Below are 22,960 nucleotides of genomic sequence, written 5' to 3'. Positions count from 1 at the left end.
CTTTCTCTCGACGGCTTAAAAAGCTTAAAAGAAATAACATTCCTGAGTCAAACAAGGATAAGATTAGCCTGTTACATTTGGAAAAACTAACGTTAGCTCTAGTTTATACTACTAGAACTTTCTTAAAGTCATGGGCGAAGCCATGCAGGAGGCAGCCCAGGACAAGCCTGGGTTCCTCAATTAGAGAGAGAGTCTGAATAGGTGAGATAGGGCAGATAGCGAATGACTGCAGGAGGGAAAAACAAAAACAAAAGTCACTCTATCTGGTTTCAAACCAAATAAATCCTCCAGCCCTAACCAACGCAAAGGAGAACTGCCTTTCACAAAACACACCAAAATATGGTTTTGATATTTTTTCTCCCACAGTTACCCCTGATGTTCACGCTAATCCAAAACTGAAAAGTGACAGTAGAGTGTGCAACTTTTGATCTCGGGATTGTAAGATCGAACCCCCACGTTGGGAGTAGAGATTACTTAAAAAACAAACAAAAAAATTAAAAATCTTAAAAAAAAAAAGGTGATAGTTTGTGATACAGCCAACCTTAGACAACTCCCAGTACTGTATCATAATGCTTCCACATAAAATGCTTCCTTTAGGGATGGTGTCATTTCCTGGGATAATCGGAGTCAACAGTTAATTTTGGGAAGAGCTGCATTGATGGAGAAAGCCTTGTAGTCAGAGATTTGAGTCCGATTCTTAGCTCTGGTATTAGATAACAACTGGGTTACCTTATTCAAAGAAGCCCTATTTCCGAGTCTTAGTTTCCTCATCTTCAAAATGGGACTAATAATAACTACTTTGTAGGTCTCTGGTAAGAGGGAGAGATGGACTATATAAAATAGCTGGCACACCACAAGCATTAGATGATACCTAATATTTGCATGAGTTTCTACTCAATATAGATACTATGTTAGGCACTGTGAAGATACAGACGAGTGTTTTCCTAATTGCAAATTATAAAATTCCTGAATGTGTTTAGCTTTCAAAATTCATCTCCTAGGGGCGCCTGGTCGGTTCAGTCTGTGGAGCGTGTGAATCTTGATCTTGGGGCTTTAAGTTCGAGCTCCATGTTGAATGCAGAGATTACTCAAAAATAAAATCTTTAGAAAAAAAAAAAAAACCACTACTTTTCTATATCACTTCTTTTACGTGAGGAATACAGGGTGTGGTAGTTCAAATAACTAAAATTTTGGGAGCACTTAACGGCTTATAAAATGTATAAAGGCTCTATCGAGAACAGGCAAGCCCTATACAGCCACCAAATAATTGGTAGAGATAGCACGTGAACGTAGGCAATCTAATAACCACCAGGGTGACCTTTTCACCACCTCAGGAACTCCCTAAAGTGCGCAGGGGCTGTTTCTGGTCAGGGTATTTTCCGGCCATCTGACTCCTCACTCACCAATACCGCGTGCCGGAGACCACGCGTTCATTGGACCTCCGTGCCGGTCTACGCGGCGGGTTACCGTGGCCGGTTCCGGCCTTGGAATGTTGAAGGTCACTAGGTGGCCTCCTGAAAAGGGCTCACTCTTATCTGAGTGCAGAGAGATACCGCTCTCCTCTCTCTCCGAGAATTCCATGGTTCTGAAGCCCCCGCGTCCTCCGGGAGCTTCGCAAATCGCCAAGCCTCGGCTTTCCCGCCCTCAACGTCTGTACGCAAGGCTGCCGCAGGGTGTCAAGGCACTAAAGAATCCGCAAGGCTTTTGCGGACGACCCACTGCCTTGCTCTCAATTGGGTAACTTCATCTTTTCTCCGCCCCCAAGGTCTTTGCTTCCCCAATGATTGGACCTGGGCATTGTCCATCCCAACTTCAGGCACAGCTCTCTGGTTCCACCCGCTAAATATCCTCCGCAGCTTTCTCACCTTAGATATCTTGCACTCCTCGCCCATCCCCTCTCTAGGTGGGGATTGAGTGCACCTGGCAGGGGCCGGAGACGTTTAGAGACCTGGAGACATTTAGGGCCCCTCCTCCTGCTCCAACCCCACCCACTGGGCCCCTCCTCCCCTCCACAGCCCGGGCGCCGCACTCCAACATAGAGCTCCTTCCACCTCGCGGCGTTCGCGATTCCTCCGCCCCTCCCTCCAGCCACCGCTCAGACTCCTAGGTCGCTCGGGCAGAGCGGGCGGCGCGCTGGGGGGATGCGCTCTATGAGGGCTCTGCAGAATGCGCTGAGCGGGGCCGGCAGTCACTGCTGGCTGGGAGGCTGGGGTCACCTGAGCCGGAGCCCTCTTCTTGGCGGGGGCGTCCGGCACCACCTCAGTGAGGCCGCGGCGCTGGGCAGAGAGACGCCGCACAGCCACCAGCCGCAGCACCGGGATCAGTAAGGCTTGCGGGACAGGGGCAGGGGAACAGGCTCGCTCCCACTCCCACTGTCGTTGTCGCCAGCTCGGAGTACCCTTACCCCGAGAGCGCACCTCATCTCCCCTTCTCTTCTCGCTCACTAGCCTGCGATGCCTTTTCTTTTAGATCTGGGGTTTTGGGTCCGCCGCGCTCGGGCGGTAACATGCCGTCCGCCCGGGAGGGCGTTTGGGCAGGTCGGTCCTCGGGATGGTGCCTGTCCAAGGTGCGTACTTAACTGGGAACGCAGACAAGCGCGGCGTGTTGGTTGGTGCACGTGTCTGAGTGCAGGGCCGTGTGCGCACCGCGCATCCTCACCTTCCCTCTCCTAGGTCCTCGGATGTATTTTATGGGATGAGTGGGTATGGAACAGCCTCCTCCTCGAGTCTTGGTGTACTTGTGTCTGTCCATCTGTATGGTGTGTCTGTGTTTTGGCATGTCCTCGGCGTGTAATGTGTGATGCGCGTGTATTAGTGCGCAGGTACGTGGTGTGTCGTTTGCATATGTGTTGGATGTGTGCGTTATCGGGGCTCCTAATCTGTAGAATGAGGGTCGTTTTCCAGTTGGTTGTTAAATGAGGAAAATCGTTATAATTCGGTAAAAAATTATAAGGCTCAGATTTCCCAAACCAGAACCAGTCAGCCGTTATTTGTGCTGCTCAGGCTCCCTGATTTGAAGGGTTCTCATCCCTTGGGCTATTTATTACTCTGCCCCAGAGGCTGCACCTCTTTCTTCCACCCAGGAAAACTTGGTGGCTGAGCCTCTTTTCTCCGAGACACAGACGGAGCTGAGCAGGGAATTTTGTCCTTTCCAGCAGCCAACATAGACACTGTCCAAGTAGTCCCTGCACTATCATAGCAGGAACAGAAAATGGACCATCTCTCCTGTCATTGACATGTACTGATGACATTCAGAAAGACATGCATATCATAATTAAAGTAGCCAGATAGACACAGCACTGCCTCACCACCACTGGAGCCCCTGTCCTGACAGGTAACAGACCAGTAAGGTATGATTTATTTATCATTAATTATTAGGCTGTCCTTTTCCATCAGCTGCTTCTCAAGGAAACATGGAACATTTAAATTTTAAAGAATAAGCCCTCTCTCTGTCTCATTCTACTCTCCATTCCAACTTTCCCCAAATAATCACCATGGGAGAAATGGTGGGATAGAGCAAAGCCTTAATCTCCCTCACCTTTAAACCTCCTGGGAAGCAAGTAGTATCCCTGGTTCCTTCTACACATACTTCCTTACCCAGTGGTGTCTGGTGATGGAAGTGTTTTGGGGAACCTTGATCCTCCTGCCTATGGCTGCCTTTGCTCCCAGGGAATTCTTAGTAGGAGCCTTGATCTGGTTCTCCCTTGAGCAAAAGGAATTGAGAGCACTGGAGGGGGATTGGCTCTGGAGTGTGACACCATGATGGGAGGGTTTCTTGTGTTTGGGGGATGGGGGAGAAGGAAGGCAGAAAAGAGAAAATGCCCTGGTATTCAGGTTCTTGTTTGTTTTTTTAATATTTAGCTTTGTTATTCCTGATTATAAAAGAAAAATAAGATAGAGTATCAAGAAGAAAATAAAGATCCCAAATTAGAGGTAACCATTAATGTTGTGATGTATATCCATACATACCCTATATACGTATATATAAAATTTTAACAAAAATAGGATTACAGTCTTCATATTCCTTGGTAACCTTTTTCATTTATAAACAGCTTTTAATACCATTGAATGTGTATGTGTGTGATATTATTGTCATTTTAGTGGCTGCTACTTAGCCATTTTAAGATTCCATTGTGTGAGATATCATAATTTATTTAACCAGTCTTCAATCTGGTTACTACATATTCTTGTGGACCGGTTCAATTATTTCTTAGAGTAAATTCCTAGGAAATTTTGCTCGCCAGGGACACCTGTCATCGATATCTTGTATAACCTTCTAAAGATATTGTATGCATATATCAGCAAATACATGTTGATATTTTTTTCCTTTCTTTTTTGTGAAAATGGTATCATGGTATACACATTGTTCTGCACCTTGCTTTTTTGCCCCTCAACATTATATCATAGATCAATCCTTATCTGGGCCAAAGGGTTTGCAATTTTCTTAAGGCTTGTTATACTTCAGTGGTATGGCATTATTTCCTGTCTTCCCTCAGCTTCCAGGCACAGAGACTTGCCCTCTAAATGTTCCTACATAATTTCCTTCTTGCGTTATTCCTCATATAGCTTTTTCCTCCTCCCTTCTTCTATCACCAGATGGACTCTGTCCTCCTTATAGGCACTAGCCTCATTGTGACAGTTGGATTTCCTCAGAAACAAGAAAACACCCCTCTCCTGGTATTCTTTCTGACCCCTGACCCTAAACACACACATGCCTGGTCTATGCCAAGCTTCTTGAGAGACTTTTAATTTTTTAATGCCTTGTTTCAATAGATAATATGTCCATATTCAATAAATAATATATACATATTCATATGGCTCAAAATATGCAAAAAGATATATAGTGGGAAGTATCCCTCCCACTCCTTTTGCCCAGCACTTGCTTCATCACCCTAGAGGAAGGTAAATCAGGCTTACAGGTTTCTTTTTATTTTTTAACAGGTTTCATATATATCCTTCCAGAAATATTTTGTGCTTGTAAAGGCAAACATATTTTTTCCTTTTAAACATAAATAGTACCATACTATGAACACTGTTTTACAGATGGCTTATTTTAGTTAATATGACATGTTAGGGATCATTCCATATCAGTACTTAAAGAATTCTCTCATCTCTTCTTTTTTATACTGCATAATATTCCATTACATGAATGTACCATAATTTAAGCAGTTCCCTGTTGATGCACATTTCCATTGTTTCCAGTACTACTATTACTAACAATGCAATAAATGGGAATATGTTATTTTGTAGGTATGTAAGTACACTTACGAGATAAATACCTGGAAGTCAAATTGTTGGATCAAAGAGATTAAAGGGTCTTAATCTCAAATAGCTGTCATATTTGGAATGATCTGATAAAATAATTTCTCTAAATCTGTTAACATATTAATAGAACTCTTGAAGACCAAGAAGTTTTTAATACCTGGAATGTTAAGCATTATAAGCCAGCAAGAGAGATACTTTGGGCAATAGGGACCTTCCTAGAAACGTAACTTGGTAATTCTTTATTGAAGACCCACTGTGTGCTAGGGACTTCACTCAATGTTAGGAAGACGTAGGAATCCAAAACACAAAGACCTGGAGGGAGGGGATGGTAGGATGCGCAAAATGAGTAAGGGGGGGTAGGAGATTTTTTTTTTTTAAAGGTGTTTTCTAATTTCAAATCAGAAAAATTGGAATTAGAAATTTTTACATCTTGGGGCACCTGGTTGGCTCAGTCAGTGGAGCATGCACCTCTTGATCTTGAGGTTGTGAGTTCGAGCCCCACGTTGGGTGCAGAGATTACTTAAAATATTTAAAATTTTTTTTACGTCATTTTATTTTTATTTTATTTTATTTATTTATTTATTTTTATTTTTTTTTTTTTTGAGAAAGAGAGTGCATGAGGGTGGGGCAAAGGCAGAGAGAAGGGGAGAGAGGATCTGAAGCAGGCTCCTCACTGACAGCAGAGAGACCCACGTGGGGCTCAAACTCATGAACTGTGAGATCATGACCTGAGCCAAAGTTGGACACTTAACCAGTGAGCCACCCAGGTACCCCTACATCTTTTTATTTTGAATTTAATCTGTAATCCAAAATATTATCATACCTGTTTACGATTTTGCAATGTACTTCTTTTTTTTTTTTTTTTTTTAATAGGCTCCATGCTGGGCGTAGAGCCCAACATGGGGCTTGAACTCATAACCCTGAGATAAAGACCTGAGCTAAGATCAAGAGTCGGATGCTTAACCAACTGAGCCACCCAGGCACTCCTGTACTTCTAATTTAATAAAAATAAAGAATGTTGATGCTAAACACACACACACACACACACACACACACACACACACACACACACACACCCCTAACAGTGGAGCAAGGGAGTCTTCTGTCAATAAGATGGTGTGTTGTGTCATACCAGCAGCATAAACAATATTGGGAGGTTTGAGGAAGCCTTTATAGAATTAGTAACATTTGATCTGGACCTTGAAGGATGAGCAGGACTTTTCCAAGTGAAGGGAGAAAAAGGTAATTCCATGCAGAAGCTGCAGCATAAGCAAAGGCCAGGAAGCCTAACCATGTCTGGTCCACAAGGACCTACCTGTTATCTGGCGTAACTGAAGTGTTGGGACATGGTGGAGAATAGAAAAAGAATGTTGGTAGGTTTTAAGAGCCTTGAATGCCATACCAAGAAATAACTTATGTGTAGGCACTGGAGAGCTATCAAAGGTTTTTGAGTAGAGAAATGATATTTGACTTTTAGAAAGTTAACTGGCACATTGTGGAAGATGGGTTGGAAGTCAAGGGAGGGTGGTAGCAGTTAGGGAACAGACAATGTGGAGCTGATGATGAAGCATGGTTTACTGAGCATTTACTTTATAAAACACCATTTTCCACTAAATGTTTTGTTAATTAAGCCTACTTCATCCATGTAAAGCACACATTACTACCCTTATTTTACAGATGAGGAAGCATGTTCAGCATTATTAAATAACCTGATTTCCTATCTATATTAAGGTCACACAGCTATTAAGGGGCAAACTCTTGTTCTTTATACTGTGCCGTGCTGGCACAAAGGAAGAAAACAGGGTGGATTTGAGAGACATAGTGTGGGTTACCAACTGAACATGGATATAAGGTATGGGAATTATCCAAATGATTCCACATTTCTGGGTTGGCACCTGGGTGAGTGATACGGCTATTAACCCAAATGGGAAGCACAGAAGAGGAGCAGAGGGAGGGAGGGGAAATGACATTTGGACACTTGGACATTTTGAGTTTGGCAGTGCCCTATGGGACATCTAGAAATGGAAATGTCTAGAAAGCAGCTAGAAATAAAGGTCTGAAGGTTAGGAACAAAAGAAATCTAGACAGTAAGATTTGACTTCTCAGGACAGATGTGAAAGTTGGAATTATAGGGCTAGATCAGCTGGTTCAGGGAGGAGGCATAGAGTGAGGACACCTATCTACTTATAAGGCCATGTTCTAGGAGGAGAAGCAGGGAGCAGTTCTCACGTTCCTATCCTCCTCCCCTATCTCTGCCCCCAAACAGTGATTCATCAGAGAGTGGCATGCTGTCGCGCCTGGGTGATCTGCTCTTCTACACTATTGCTGAGGGACAGGAACGAATCCCTATCCACAAGTTCACTACTGTAAGTTCCTCTCTACCTGCTCAGAACACTGAATCTTCAGGATCTCTGGGAAGTGGGGGGATGGCTAATGGGCCATGGTAGCAATATGGTAGTAGATGTCTAGATTCATAAGGCAATCCAGTCTCTGGACCAGGGTAGGAAGATGAAACCCTCTGATTCAGCCATTCTTCTTGGTTTGAGACTTTGACCCCAAGGGTTCAGGAACCAGCTTCCTTGATAAAAAAGGGCAGGAAACCTTTATCAGTCTCCATAGCTGCACAATTCTCTCCTTTCTTAGTCTGCAAACCCATTTGTTCCACCTATTACAGTAGTTGGGATTGAGCTAGTTGTTATCCATTGGGAAAGAATGTTAGGATTGCATTGCTGTCCTTGTAGTTGACCTTACCAGGGTTCTTCTTTCCCCTAAAGGCACTGAAGGCCACTGGACTGCAGACATCAGATCCCCGGCTTCGGGACTGCATGAGCCAGATGCGCCGCATGGTTCGAGAGTCCAGCAGTGGTGGCCTCTTGGACCGAGATCTCTTCCAAAAGTGAGGGCCCCAGAAACAAGGGCACCCACTCTCAAAACTGATGTGGACATAGACTATAATAGCAGGGAGGGCTCTTGGGGATTGGATAGTTTGACCCTTCATTTTATTACTTATTACACAAGTAACATGTGAACATGCATATACTCATTATATATAATAAGTTCAAACAATATAGAAATACATGTTCTCCTTTCCCTCTCTCCCCAATCCCAGTCCCCTTTCCCAGAAGTAAACATTGTTAACAGATTAGTGGGTATCTTCTAGATAACGTCCTATGCATTTACATACATACAGGAATATATATAAATATACTTATATGACTTAGGATTCTTAAAATATAAAGGTGGCCCACTATACATATTATATGGGTATTTTTTTCTTATATCCCAAGACACTGTCTTGGGGTATCTTTCCACATCATTACAACAACCCCTCATTTTAGGGGCAAAAGAAACTTAAGACCCAGAAAGATAAAGTGACATGCCAAAGGTTATAGAGCTGTTGGTCCCAAACCTCATGACCACTCACGCCTTCTTTATTCCCAACTTCCATGGCTCCAGAGTGAGTCACAGCTGCATCTCTCCAGCCCCCTAACCCAATCGTGTCTGGGATCCAGGTGTGTGAGCAGCAACATTGTGCTCCTGACCCAGGCATTCCGAAAGAAGTTTGTCATTCCTGATTTTGAGGAGTTCACGAGCCATGTGGATCGCATCTTTGAGGATGCCAAAGAGCTCACTGGAGGCAAAGTGAGGGCCAGGGGACTAAGGGAGGGGCAAGGGCTCTGGGCCAGATATACCTTGCTTCTTGGAAATTTCTTGGGGCTGGGAATCCATGGATGAGAGATAAGCAGAACCTCTAAAAATGGGGACAAATGCTTTATGTATTTCTATACATGTGATTTCTAGAGCAGGTGAAGGAATCTGAAGTTTCTTAGGGGACAAGTGGCATAAAGGATTCAATCGAACTTTGAAAGAGACCTATAGGGTAATTGAGCCTGAGAACCAAAACCCAGAATTTTCCTCTTTTTACTTTCCGTAGGCTTTACTGCCATCTCTATAAGAATAGAGCTACAGAAAGCTAAGGCCTTCTTGGACTTAAGGCTTGGGTGTCCCTGAGAACAACAGGCAGGAGGGAACCCTATTGCCCTTCAGAAGACAGAATTTTCACCTTTATCCTGACTCTGATTATCTCTGTTCCCCCTCTACATCCATATCTCCATTCTGTCTGTTTTGTCTCCCCACTCATGCCCAGGTGGCGGCCTACATCCCTCAGCTGGCCAAATCCAATCCAGACCTGTGGGGTGTCTCCCTGTGCACTGTGGATGGTCAGCGGTAAGATACTGGGTGAGAGGAAGGGGAGGCAGAGCACGGGTGCAGAACATAGGCTGATCCCTTTCATGGCACCTATCTGCCCCCAGGCACTCCGTGGGCCACACAAAGATCCCCTTCTGCCTGCAGTCTTGTGTGAAGCCCCTCACCTATGCCATCTCCATAAGCACCCTAGGCACTGACTACGTGCACAAGTTTGTGGGCAAGGAGCCCAGTGGCCTACGTTACAACAAGCTCTCTCTCAATGAGGAAGGTGAGCACTACCAGGGCTCAGGCCAGACTCATAGATGTCCCTCTTCTTATTCCCACCTATCCCTCCAGCCTTGTTTGTTTATTTCTCTGACTTTGCTGATTAGCTCTGTCATTTCATCCTCCCCAGCAAAGAAATTTTTCTTGTCTAGCCTGCAGAGTGGGCCGGCTGTAAAGGAGGCTTTGCTCAGCAGCTAATAAAACTCTGGGTGGTTTGTATTTCTCCAGGAATCCCCCATAACCCCATGGTCAATGCTGGTGCCATTGTTGTGAGCTCCCTGATCAAGGTCAGTGCCATCCTAGCCATCTGGAAGGTACTGTTCTCTAAACCCCCTTGTTCCTATATCCCACATATCTGCCCAGTTCTCCAGGAGACTGCTGGGCCTTGGTTCCTATGAGGGTCCCCAGGAAGTAGTGAGGGCACAGCAAGGACCCACATATGTCGAAGATGTTAGTAAAAGGAGCGGTACCTCTGCCCCCAACCCTGAGTCTGGAGCCCAGAGCTTCCTGGCCCTTAGAGAAGTGAGCAGGTCTTCAGGTCTTGACCCCTGCCTAGGACCAAGGGCCAAATGCCAGACACAGGGGGAGGACAGCACTGTTGGGTACTGATTGGCCACTTCTGGGTGAGGGACACAGAAAGAAGGGTGAATGGCCAGGCCAGGGCAGCTATTCACGTCACCTGAAACTGTGAGTTGGCCTTGAGCAAGGGTATCAGGCTGGTCTGTCAGCTGTAGGTCTCCCAGGGCTTGAGCAAGAACCTGAGAACAGTGTGGGCCGCAACACTCCAGAGCCAATCACAGCCCCTCCTGGGGAAGGTGGTGTTAGGAACCCTCCCCCCTGGGATTCAGGTGTCAGAGTCCCTATGGTGTTGACACTATAGTTGACATGTACAGGAAGCAATGGAGTGTGGTGGGGGTGGAATGGGAGACCAGACCAGGCTCAGGCTCTCCCCTTGCCCTGGGATAGCTCTGTCTACAGCCCTGTAACTGGCACCTGCCTCATTCCATTCCCATCTAAGTGGGCCTATTGGACCTGACACTCGGCTAAAATCTTCAGCTTTATTTCGGTTATCAATATAATTGATGTAATTGAGTATTAAATGCAACACACCTCCTGATCCCATTCCTGTCACTCCAGTTGGAGATAGCTATGGGAGTCAGGGATAGGGATAGAGTATGGTTCTAGCTTGGGCCATAAGGGATGAGGATGGGGATCAGGAATAGGAATGGGGCTTGGGGACAGGACTGGAATCAGGAGAAGGAAAGTGAGAGTCAGATGAGGGCTGGGATTGAGAATGGAAATGGAAGTGAGGCTCAGGGATGAGTAAAACTCACAGATGGGGTGAGGTTATTTGTACTCATTACTTGATACTAAAATCTAAATGGTTTGGTTTTTAAGATCATTGGATATGATATGCAGGTATACAAAAAGACTCCGTTGTAAAAAAAAAAAAAAAAAAGTCACTAGCAAAACCAGTCTAAGACATTAACTGCACTAGGTCCTCCTGGCACTCCTGTCATCCTCCTAGGCTTGGAATGCTGATATCTCTCTCTCTCTCTCTCTCTCTCTCTCTCTCTCTCTCTCTTTGCAGATGGACTGTAACAAAGCAGAGAAGTTTGATTTTGTAAGTTCCCTTGCTACTCAGCTCCTGGCTGCTTTTCTCGATGGCATGTTATCCTTTCCAGGTGTCCCAGTGCGTGGCTCTAACCCCACTTTGATAATGCACCAGCCCATACTAGAAGCTTTATTTCCAGAGGTGTGGGGATCTGTGGCCTCAGAGGGAAAAAGCCTCTTGAGTCCCTGCTATGATAAGGACTGAGGAGTTCAAAAAAGTTAGGCAGGCTAGTATGTGTTTAGTAGAGGTTCTCTCTCATGTGGTGCCTTCCATGCTCCTTTTTCTCTTTTAGGTATTACAGTATCTGAACAAAATGGCTGGGAACGAATACATGGGTTTCAGCAATGCTACGTAAGGCTCTGTTCATAGGATTGGATGGATACATTGTGGGGTGTGTTTGTGTGTGCATGTGTGTGATAGAGAAGGTGGGGGTGGTGATAAATCTTAAGAGCAAGAAATCCAGGGGAATTTTGGCCACATAGCTTCCTCGGAGTCCCTTCACTGACATGTTTACTTTGTAAAAAAACTTGTTCCATTTCTTTTTTTAAGTTTTTATTTATTTTGAGAGGGTGTGTGTGTGCGCAAGCGTGAACAGGAGAGGGGCAGAGAAGAGAGAGAGAATCCAGGCAGGCTCTGCATTGTCAGCACAGAGCCAGACGTGGGGCTTGAATCCATGAATCATGAGATCATGACCTCAGCCAAAATCAAGAGTCTGACACTTAACCAACTGAGCCACCCAGGCATCCCTCCATTTCTACTTAGTACTTAAGAGAGGCAGTATGAGGGCTTATTCTTAAACCCTTTCTTGACAAGTCCCTCAAGGCCAAAATGCTCATCAGTTTTCCCAAACTAGATGACCCATTTTGGGTTTGGTTTGTTTTTTTATGCTTTACAATAAAGTTTTGCCCAGTGTTTCCTCAGGGTCAGAAGTTTCCTCCAGTATTACTGTGAGAATTTATACAGGGGCTGATTTAGTTTGACATGTGTGATCTAGTTCTATCTCTCTCAAGGAAGGTATTTTTCCCCTCTCCTTACACCCACCCTCAAACATCAAGTACTAAATTCAGTGTTTGCTTCAGATTCCAGTCAGAGAAGGAAACAGGGGATCGGAATTATGCCATTGGCTACTATCTAAAGGAAAAGAAGGTAATTGGGAGAGGCCGGCATAGAAAGTCCCTGGGAATTCTGCAGCTGGTGGAAGGGCAACTGGGGCTGGGGACTTTGCTTGAGATCCTGGCAATGTGACAGGATCTGCTGATGGCCTGAAAAGAAATGCTCTCCCTTCTTCTTTCTTACAGTGCTTTCCTAAGGGGGTGGACATGATGGCTGCCCTTGATCTCTATTTCCAGGTGAGGAAACACTTCTGTTTAGCTCCGGGCCAAAGGAACAGGACAGACTGCCATCCTTCCTCTCACCCACAAGAGGGATGCTCCTTTTCAGTGGTTCTGGTGTCCTTCAGAAACACCAGGGGAACTTTTTGAAAGATCAGGATGCCAAGAACATTGCTCTAGACCCAAGAGCACAGTGTTCACATCCACACTGCACCCTCACCTCTGCCTTGTCTCCATAGCTGTGCTCCGTGGAGGTGACCTGTGAGTCAGGCAGTGTCATGGCAGCCACCCTGGCCAATGGCGGGATCTGCCCCATCACAGGAGAGAGCGTGCTGAGCGCTGAAGCAGTGCGCAACACCCTCAGCCTCATGCACTCCTGCGGCATGTACGACTTCTCAGGCCAGTTTGCCTTCCATGTGAGTGCTGCTGGCCCTGCCATGCATTTGCCACCAGTCCAGAGCCGAGACATGAGGACGCGGAGTCTCTCAAAGTTGAGGATGGAAGCTTGTTCCTGCCTGTCATTCAGTAGCTTCCAGCCAGGCAGTTAGGCTGAGAATCCTTAGGGGAGTTTGTCAAACACACCAAATCCCTCAAACACATCAATACATGATGCTGCAGCTTCTAAGCCACTCTTCTGCTGCTCTTCACGTGCCTGGCACTTCTCTAGGTCTCAGTTTAGATGCCACTTCCTCAGAGAGGCTTTTCTGACCATCCTGTCTCCAGTAGGGCCCCCTCCCACTTCATTCTCTATCCCTGCACCCTACTTCATTTCTCCTGTGTTTTCCCACAAGCTGTGGTTTTTTTTCTCTGTTGATGATGTATCTCCTACCACCAGAATGAAGTCAAATGATACTGTCCTAGTTCTAGGGCAGCATCAGGCACAGCATAGACACTCAACAAATATTTCCTTACTGAAGCCATTAATTTAAGGGAGAGAGGGCAGGAGATTAGTAAGAAAAGAAGCTAATTAACAAGCCAAAAGGTTGAGATGGATATGGCTTTGCCTATGCAGTCATTTGGGATAGACTAACTTATTAATCTGGACTTGGGGGCACCTCTAGCTTATCCTCAGTTTCAACTTTGTCCCCAAGGTGGGCCTGCCAGCCAAGTCAGCTGTGTCAGGAGCCATCCTCCTAGTAGTACCTAATGTCATGGGAATGATGTGTCTGTCACCTCCACTGGACAAGCTAGGGAACAGCCACAGGGGCATCAGCTTCTGCCAGGTGAGTTACTTTGCATGTAAGACTTAATGTTTTTGAATGAGTAAATGAAACAATTTTGAGCTTCTACGAAGTGCAGGGAGTAAGTAAACAATCTCTTTGGCTTATGATTCTAGAAGTTGGTGTCTCTCTTCAATTTCCACAACTACGACAACCTGAGGCACTGTGCTCGGAAGTTAGACCCACGGCGTGAAGGGGGAGAAGTTCGGGTAAGGAAAACCCAAGGTGGCTTATAAGAATATTTCAGAATATAACATTCCATAATGCTTTAGCAATACCCTTGGCTAAGCATCTTTGTAGAAGGGTCACAGGGTAGAGCTGGGCATGGGTGAGCTCAAAGTCACAGTTAATCTAAGGTGTTCTGTTTTCCAGAACAAGACTGTGGTGAACCTATTATTTGCTGCCTATAGTGGAGATGTCTCAGCTCTTCGAAGGTACTAAATAAACACACTAAAATACTCCTGGTCAGAGATCTCATTAGGAGTCAACACAGCAAAATAGTTAAGTGCTTCAGCTTTAGAGCCAGATAAAATAGCACAGATTGCATTTAAATGAGATTATTTTAGGGGCCCTTGGGTGGCTTAGTCGGTTAAGTATCCGACTTCCATTCAGGTCATGATCTTGCGGTTTGTGAATTCAAGCCCCGCATCAGGCCCTGTGCTGACAGCTTGGAGCCTGGAGCCTGCTTCAGATTGTGTCTCCCTCTCTCTGCCCCTCCCCCGTTTATGCTCTGTCTCTCTCAAAAATAAAAACACTAAAGAAAAAAATTTCTTAAGGAGATTATTTTAAGTACAGTGACTGCCATGGGATAAGAATTTAATTAACAGTAGTCACTGTTAGGATTAACCTGGGTGTTAAGAGCAGAATCCTTGGAAGTAATTAAGGACCTTGCCTCAAGTAGATCACCAACATCAGCAAACATGTAGGCAATGATGTTTCTGGAAGCATCACACCCGTCTGATTCGGGAGTAACAGTCTCATCTGGGTATAGAACATGATTACTCAGAGTCTACAGATCTTACCATAAGCTCTGTTTTACTTTTTCTGGAATCCATCCAGTCTGACCCCACTTCAGAAAAGACACTAGTGATTCTAGGCTGATCTGGGTAACTCTAGCTATTTTCCACCACCCTCAGGTTTGCCTTGTCAGCCATGGACATGGAACAGAAAGATTATGACTCCCGCACAGCCCTGCATGTTGCTGCAGCTGAAGGTATCTAAAGGTTAAATAAAAGGGGAAGACCCTTTCTTTTTTTATATTTTATTCTTTTTTTTTTTTTTTTTTTAAGTAAACTACTCCCAGCATGGGGCTCAAACTCACAACCTTGAGATCAAGAGTTGCATACTCTACTGACTGAGCCAGCTAGGCACCCCCTAAGAGTCTTTCTTTTCTAACAAGAGTAATCCCTATCGCATATGCCCTTAAGGTTACACGGGAAGGAACTGGTTTTGTCCAGATGCCCTGCAGTTTGCAGGCCAACTATTATTGGGTGCTTCAGGGAGCAAAATGGGAAGAGACCTTTCCCATTTTGGTTCAGACTCCAGCTGCCAAAAGTCTATACTAATGTTAACACCAAAAGATTCAGGATCTGTGCCATCTCATTTTCCTTCTGCCCATATTCCTAGGACACATCGAAGTTGTTAAATTCCTGATTGAGGCTTGCAAAGTGAATCCTTTTGTTAAGGACAGGTGAGTAGGATTAAGGTAAAAGGAGGGCTGAGCAGCAGCTTTTCTCCCACTGCCCTCCAGCCACCACAGTCACTATTTAACCATAGCGTTCTCAATGTCTTCTTTGCCTGATCGTGGGCTTTGTTCCTTTCAGGTGGGGCAACATTCCCCTGGATGATGCTGTGCAGTTCAACCACCTGGAGGTGGTGAAACTGCTTCAGGATTACCAGGACTCCTATACACCATCTGAGACTCAGGCCGAAGCAGCGGCCGAGGCCCTGTCCAAGGAGAACTTAGAGAGCATGGTGTGAGCATGGGGTGCACATACAGTACCTGCTCAAGAAATAGCATGACTGGCCACACACTTAACCCATAACCACCAAACATGCTATGGAGAGCCGCACTGCTTCAGTGGGGACCAAGACTTAGGCTACTGCTTTCTGTGAGAGTGAAAATACCCCATTCCCTTGGCAGACAGAGTATAGAGAAGTGCCTTGGTGGACCCATGCAGTAGAGCAATCCATGGAGACTCTGACTTTCTTCGAGGTACAGCCTAATGGTTTAGCCCACTCAAAATCATCCCAGGTCTTCACCCAGGTCCCCTCTCCCTTTCTTTAAAAAGCATCATGAGAGAGACAGAGATGCTCTGGTAAAGGGGCCCTAGCCACCATGTACAGGTATGTATCCACAAAGGAAGTGGGACAGCTATGCACCAGACTTTAATAGTCTGGAGAGGTCTGCCCTCCTTAGCCAGGAAGTACTGCTGCTACTGCTAATTTTTTAGACAGAGAAAGTATTTTGTGCTCAAATAAACTTTAATTACACAAATTATAATTGTTAAGCCTAGTCCTTCTCTCTCTCCCACAGGGGCATCCAGCTGCGTCACCATCACAAAGGTAGAATAAGAGAGAACCACAAGGTCAGACAGAGCCCAAACAATACATATTTCACGTACATACTCATCCCACCACGTTTTCGTCAACCCTAAATACTACTCTAGGTTAACTGTATCCTAGAGTTGCTAGGATACAGCAACTGCTGGAGGGGGTGGGGGGGAGAGTGGGTGGTAATAGTAAGGGCATGGGTCTGAGCAGGCTCAAAAAGGGATTGTGCAAGACCTCAGGCCTCCCACCTCCCTCTGGAAGTTCCAACTGTGGCACAAGTATCTTGTCTCCTTTGATCATGGTTGTAACTGGCCCAATGATTATAATGGATTGACCAGATGTCAGGGATGTGCAGATTAAGGCAGATGGACTCTGGGTGGTGATAGCTGCAGCAGTGTGGGGCTGAGAGTCTGGCACTGAGGTACTAGGAAAGAAGGGCTCTGTTTCATTCAGAGACAGTAAAGAACTTCCTGGGGAGCCAGAGTCGACTCTGTATGTGCTACAGGGAAAGGGCCAAGTCATTGTACCACTCCTCCAGCCAGAGGTAGAAACGATTTACTCTGGAGAGATTCTGTAGAGCCCCAAGGTGGGGGGAGGGGGGAATCACATGGGGGCAAAGGGAGGCAGAGGTATCACAGTGATGAATAAATTCAAAGTTGAAAGCTAAGACCCCAGGACTGAATGCAGTCTGAGGTCTGGGCACAGGAAGGCAGAGGGACCAAAGGAAGCCAGTCACATTAAGTACACTCGGGTAGCCTAGGAAACTGGCAGTAGATTGGGGGAGAGGAGAGGGTGGCTGTGTGCCTAGTTTTCACAGGGTAGGGGAAAGGAAAAAGACTAAGATATTGCACAGAGGGCCTAACACTGAATTGCGGGAGTTGGAGGTTGCTTAGCAGCAAAATTAAAAGGCTTCAGACAGTTTCACCAGGAGGCTACCCAAGGAAGAGCATGATTGGGCACTCCAATGAAACACATACTAGAGGCCTTTAGGCACTTCAAGCCCTGAGTGGGTCAGCAGCTCTCCATCCCATAGGGCAAAGGCAGGTACCACTGGACCTCGGAAATCTGTCTGTAGCGTGTGGACCACAGCGACCCTGCTCACATCCACCAGGCTCAGCTTTTGGGCCTCATAATCCAGCAACAGCCCCACCTTCTCTGGCTGCCCCATGCCCTCAATAGGGGCTTTTTCGTTGGCCAACATGGTGTGCCACTTGCGCTGGGCATACGTGAACACCCAGGAACGATCGTCAACACCGATGCAGCTATCCCGGGACATATCCACATCTGCCACTCCTATTCGGAATTGGTGGGAGCGCTTCACTGTCACTTCCCAGTAGTGCCTGCCACTGGTGACTGCTGTGTCTGCCAGCACTACGGCCCATTCCCGGAAGCGCTCCACATTCAGGGCCAACTTGGTGGGCTCCAATCCTACTATGCCATACTTGACACCTGTGTCACCTTTGAAGAGCGCCAGGCTGCTGTGGGCGGTTTTTTCTTCCAGTTTGAAACTGATGCCTGTGAGCAGAGCAAAGAGATTAGATGATGACGAGGGCTAAACCCCTAGATCTAGTGATATATACGTATTACGATCTGAAACAGTCATGCGCTCACGAGGAAACAGAAAAAATGTCACGCGGGCAAGAGTGAGACGCTTCAATATGGGCTTTCAGACTGGAAAAGCCTCGGGATAAAAAAAAAAAAAAAAAAGCCAGATTGTGTCCCAGGTTTGGACTCTCAAGACCAAAGCAGATCAGGGAGAGACCCAAGGGGACTCTCGGGAATAACGGAAACTATTTTGGAGATAAAAGAGAGTAAAAGAGATAATCCTACCTCTGCGGGCTTCCGCGACGGCTACCCCCAATCGTTTAGCTCCCCAGCGGCACAAGAACAGCGAACGTGCAAAAGGCAGCGCCATCTTGCGCCAGGGATGAATAGGGCACGCCCTCTGGCCTGGGACCGGGCCATCAGCCCGCCTGCTACTTTCCGACGTGGTGCGCGAAAGGCGGCCGCGCAGTGTGATGACGTAAGGGAGCCTGCGTCCAGCAGGGGAGCCGCCATCTTAGTGAAATGTGTTCTTGGTCCGCATGCGCTTGGTACGGTTTATTTCGGTTTTTTCCCGGCAGTGCTGCTCACGTTTTTACCAAGTAGGACCTTTAGAAAGACGGTGTAGCAAAACGTCAAAAAGTGTAGATCTTAGAATTAAACAGTAATCGGATTCAAACCTAGCTCCTCTGTGTGACCTTGGGCAAATCACTTAATCTGATCCTTAAGTGTTCTCATTTGTAAAAAATAACCCTTTAGACCTTCACAAAAATTAAACGAGAGCATAACCTAGAATACAACTTGACAAATAACCACTAGGTTAAGTAGCAGGCTGTTTTATAATAATGTGTAAATACTGTAAACGTTGGTTTTTATATGTTCAGAGTTACTGGAGAAGGACTTTAAATCCCTACCCCATATTTCTTTCCTGATTTGTATATCCCATTTGTATATCCTACAACCTATTAGAGATTTCTACCTGGATGTAGCCCACTCCCATCCCTCCCGTGACCTCAAACTTAACGTGTCTAACACTTACTTCGTCTTCTTACACACCATTCCTCCTCCGCGTAGGTTCCCTGACCCTGTGAACTGCAACCCATAACCAACCTGTTGCCCAAGCCAGAAACCTGGAAGCCCTTGGATTTGTCTCCCTCACATATATCTGATGGTCGTTCAATCCCCATCACATTTCTCCCCTGGACTACTTACTGCATTAGCCGCCTAACGACTCCCACTCTCCCTAGGGCTGCCGAGAAGGGAACATTTAAAGGGGCAGCTATTTATCTCACCCATTAGATTCTTAAGAATGGGAATTAAGAATGGTTTCTTAAGAATTCTTAGGAATGGCGATTAAGCCCTTTGTTCTCTCTGACCTAAGGCCTCGGTTTTACCCTAAACACGGGGTAAGTACTGTTGTTTTTGAATCAGTAAATGAACGAGGATAAAGGGAGAAAGTGTTGCGATCACATTCTTGGAGTGCAATGACTGGTTCATTCTCTCCACCAGGGGTCAGCCTGGTCCAGCCTTCACACATCCTGCCTAATGTGTCTGAGAAGAGCGGTTTATGTTCCTCCTAAGCCTAGGAGCGAAGGCATGGAGGAGAGCACTCCTTCTGAAAAGTCCTGCTCTCTCAGTACTTTGTATTTTGGGGGTGATGAGAAGAAAGTTCCAGAGTTCAGTTTCTGTAGCTTTTCTCCTTTGTTTCCGTCCTAGGTGTGAGAGCTGAAGCAATCATTGCAGATTTCTCACACTGTCACTTAGATACACCTCTGTTACTTTATTCCCTGCTGAGGAAATAGCTTCTTGCCTGTCATGTGTTGTATTATTTTACTTTCACAGACTGACCATCTATCTGATAAAAACTCACCATCATTGAGATGATTTACCTACCTCGTTGCTAATGTACAAGTAATTAATTCTTAACGTTTCCATGCATAATAATTAAGAAATGATAGGGTTTCACTTGACATATGAAAGGGGAAAAGACATTCAAGGTGTAGGGAACAGCTTCTGCTAAAGCACTGGGTAATGAAACAGAATGAAGTATTTGAGAAGCCACAAGAAGCACAAAATTGGCAGGGCCTCATGCTGCAGAGATATGGAGAACAGTTGGAAAAGTTGAGGGTAAATTATGAAGAGTCCTGTATTTATAGTAATGTATTTTAATTTGATGTTTATTTATTTATTTTGAGAGAAAGGGAGAGAAAGAATCCCAACTGCAATTCCAACTGCACTGGCAGTGCAGAGCCTGACTCAGGGCTTGATCTCAGGAACTGTAAGATCATGACCTGAGCCAGAATTAAGAGTCAGGCGCTTAACCTCAAATACTTAACTGACTGAGCTACCCAGGCACCCCATAGTAATGTCTTTCAGATGTTCAGGAGCTGTTGAAGGGACCCAGGGAAATGACAAATTACAGGTGTTTTTATAAAGATAAAGCTGACAGCAACATAGAGAATGAATTGGAGAGGGAATGAGACCAGAAACAGGGTCAAACAGGATATAGAGTTCTCAGGTGGGATATGGTGTGGGTTAAGTCATCTAAAAGACAGAATTGGTAGAGTTCTGGTGGTGACTGGTTAGGTGAAAATGGGAGGATAGGGGAAGGAATCAAAGCTGATTCATAGGTTTCTGATTTAATGATTGGATACAGAAGAAAAGCATGTCTGAATGGGGGGAAGATAATCCATTCTGTTTCAGACAGGCTGTATTTGAGGTGTCCATAGGACACCCAGGTGAAAGTTTTCTGTAAATATATAGATATAAATTTTGAGGGAGAGGGGTGCCTGGGTAGCACAGTTAGTTAAGCATCCAGCTCTTGATTTCGGCTAGGTCATGATCTCGCAGTTCATGAGTTCAAGCCCTGCATCAGGCTCTGCATGGATGATGCGGAGCCTGCTTGGGATTCTGTTCTCTCCTTCTCTCTGCTCCTCCCCAGCTTGTGGGCATTCTCTCTCTCTCTCTCTCTCTCTCTCTCTCTCTCTCTCAAAATAAATAAACTTTGAAAAAAATTTTTTTAATTAAAAAAATAATTTTTGAGGGAGAGCAGACATAGGTGAAGTCATCCAAGGATAGGATGTCAATAGAATAAGTAGGGAATAAACTGTGCAGTCCTAGGGAAAACCAGTACGTGAGATAACACACATACTATTAAGTACTTAGAACAGAATCTAACCATAGTGAGCACTGGTCTCCCTGGCTTAGAGTTGTATCTGACTCCCTATGAAAAGAAGGGGAGAAGGAGCCAAGTACAGGATGTTTCAGTCTATTTTCATTCTGTTTCTTGAATTAGCCCATTTCTAATATGTGGGAGCTCTCACCTGATCCAAGTGCTAATTGGAGCCCTTAACTATGGATGGGAGAGGGATGATGCACAGAGCTTGGTGATTGTTCTGGACTTTGCCAGGAGTCAGCAGTCAGCAAAGCATAACCAGAGAAAGAGAGAGAAGGGGGGCCCTCAGGAGCTAGCCAAAGGGGCTGCTAGGCTGGCTTGTGCTATGCTGGGGCCTTTGTCCTATGAAACTGTCCACACAATGGAGCTGGGTTACATGCTGATCTGGCATTCTGAATATGGGGCTGGGATAGAGATTCCACATGGTAGATGGAGAGATGGAAGTTCACTCAACCCCTCAGGACCATATCTCGATTCACCCACATTGTAATTGCCAGAGAGGATGTTCAATACTTGATAATCATAAATTATGTATATATCTGATTAATTCATGAATCAGTTCATTTACATTTTAAGGCAGCTAACTTAATGTGTATATTGCCTGGGTATATCTCATTTGATCCTGATACAATCCTGTTAGATCAGCAGGTTAGATATATATATTTTTAAGTTTATTTATTTATTTTTGAGAGAGAGAGACAGAGCAAGTGGGGGAGGGGCGGAGAGAGAGAATCCCAAGCAGGCTCTGCACTGTCAGCATGGAACCCAGCGTGGGGCTTAAACTCACAAACAGATCATGACCTGAGCTGAAACCAAGAGTCAGATGCTTAACTGACTGAGCCACCCAGGTGCCCCAGCAGGTTAGATATTTTTATGAAACTCAGACCTAGGTTATTCTTTAGGTCATGATGATATGGACTGGCCAGGGAGCAACTTCAGAGAGGTAGTAAACTGGTCCTGGATAACCTCAGAGGTGGGTATGGTAATTACGTGAAACCCCTGTGGAGAAATGAAACAAGACAAACAGCTCTGCCTGCGGATTCTCTGAGATTTATAGATGCACTCACTACCTAATATTATGGATTATACTTCTTATGGCACCTCTAGGAGACTGGGAAATGGAGCCTTCTTTATAGAAGAGGGTATAGTGAACTTAGGATCCCTAGCCCCAGGAATATAAAGAGGTTGGAAGGCTGATTGTTAGTAACCCAGAGATAATTCAGTCTACTGTAGAGATATTTGAGACTCTAGGATGGTCACTACTACAAGTTACAAAATAACTTTGTAATTACTCCAAGTTTGTTATTTTACAAATCCTATTTCTCCACTTTCATAGTTCTTCGTAGGAAAAAAATTCAAAAATTTTGTATGCTTATTTAAGGCCAGAAGAGAGAAGTCAGAGAATCTAGAATTAAAAATTCTGGCAACCCCTGACAAGAGCCCCAAATACAAGAATGAAGTAGAGTGATAACACAAAAAGCGAACAAGCTAACCAGAAAAGAAGACGAAGACAAATTAGGGTCTGTCCTGGGTGATCCCAAGAGTGTTAGACTCCAGGAATCCCCTCCACTCCCAGGCAGTTTTCCTCAAAGGAACTTTCTTTTGCAGATTCCAATGGCCTGATTGCCAGTTCAGCCTTGATGCTCTCTTGCTGGCTTGCTCTGTTTCTGGTGAGGAATGGAAATATTCTTACCTTGCCTTCCCTGGAATTCTTATTGTCTTCCAGATCCTCACTTTAGCTTTCCTCTTTACCTCTCTGGCTCCCAAAACCCAGGTTTATAAAGATG

The 22,960-nt window shown here is 45.3% G+C and overlaps 2 protein-coding genes across 5 annotated transcripts; one reads left to right on the top strand and one right to left on the bottom strand.

The window, feature by feature from the left end:
- The first annotated feature begins 1,836 nt into the window (after window positions 1-1,836).
- GLS2 (glutaminase 2) lies at window positions 1,837-16,401 on the top strand. Of its 4 annotated transcripts, XM_045463328.1 has the most exons (19): window positions 2,207-2,323; window positions 2,470-2,566; window positions 7,531-7,630; window positions 8,039-8,160; window positions 8,777-8,906; window positions 9,412-9,491; window positions 9,578-9,741; window positions 9,966-10,024; window positions 11,329-11,361; window positions 11,645-11,703; window positions 12,432-12,498; window positions 12,651-12,701; window positions 12,923-13,099; window positions 13,775-13,906; window positions 14,020-14,112; window positions 14,276-14,337; window positions 15,040-15,116; window positions 15,530-15,593; window positions 15,727-16,401. In XM_045463328.1, the coding sequence occupies exons 3-19, from the start codon at window positions 7,550-7,552 to the stop codon at window positions 15,881-15,883; spliced, it is 1,608 nt and encodes a 535-aa protein (XP_045319284.1). In that variant the 5' UTR covers window positions 2,207-2,323; window positions 2,470-2,566; window positions 7,531-7,549; the 3' UTR covers window positions 15,884-16,401. The 4 variants fall into 4 exon arrangements, with proteins under 4 accessions (XP_045319283.1, XP_045319281.1, XP_045319284.1 ...); XM_045463325.1 differs by lacking the exon at window positions 2,470-2,566 and having other exon boundaries at window positions 1,838-2,323; XM_045463326.1 differs by lacking the exon at window positions 2,207-2,323 and having other exon boundaries at window positions 2,333-2,566.
- SPRYD4 (SPRY domain containing 4) lies at window positions 16,369-19,244 on the bottom strand. Its single transcript, XM_045463329.1, has 3 exons — window positions 19,038-19,244; window positions 18,287-18,607; window positions 16,369-17,971 (listed from the first exon to the last, which is right to left on the bottom strand). Exons 2-3 carry the CDS (start codon window positions 18,369-18,371, stop codon window positions 17,433-17,435), a joined length of 624 nt encoding a protein of 207 aa, XP_045319285.1. The 5' UTR covers window positions 18,372-18,607; window positions 19,038-19,244; the 3' UTR covers window positions 16,369-17,432.
- Window positions 19,245-22,960: the final 3,716 nt, after the last annotated feature.

The sequence above is a fragment of the Leopardus geoffroyi genome, chromosome B4 (assembly GCF_018350155.1).
Source record: "Leopardus geoffroyi isolate Oge1 chromosome B4, O.geoffroyi_Oge1_pat1.0, whole genome shotgun sequence".
In the NCBI taxonomy this organism is placed as follows: Eukaryota; Metazoa; Chordata; class Mammalia; order Carnivora; family Felidae; genus Leopardus; species Leopardus geoffroyi.
The sequence above is the reverse complement of the archived record's forward strand: the minus strand, read 5'-3'. Positions and strand labels throughout refer to the sequence as shown.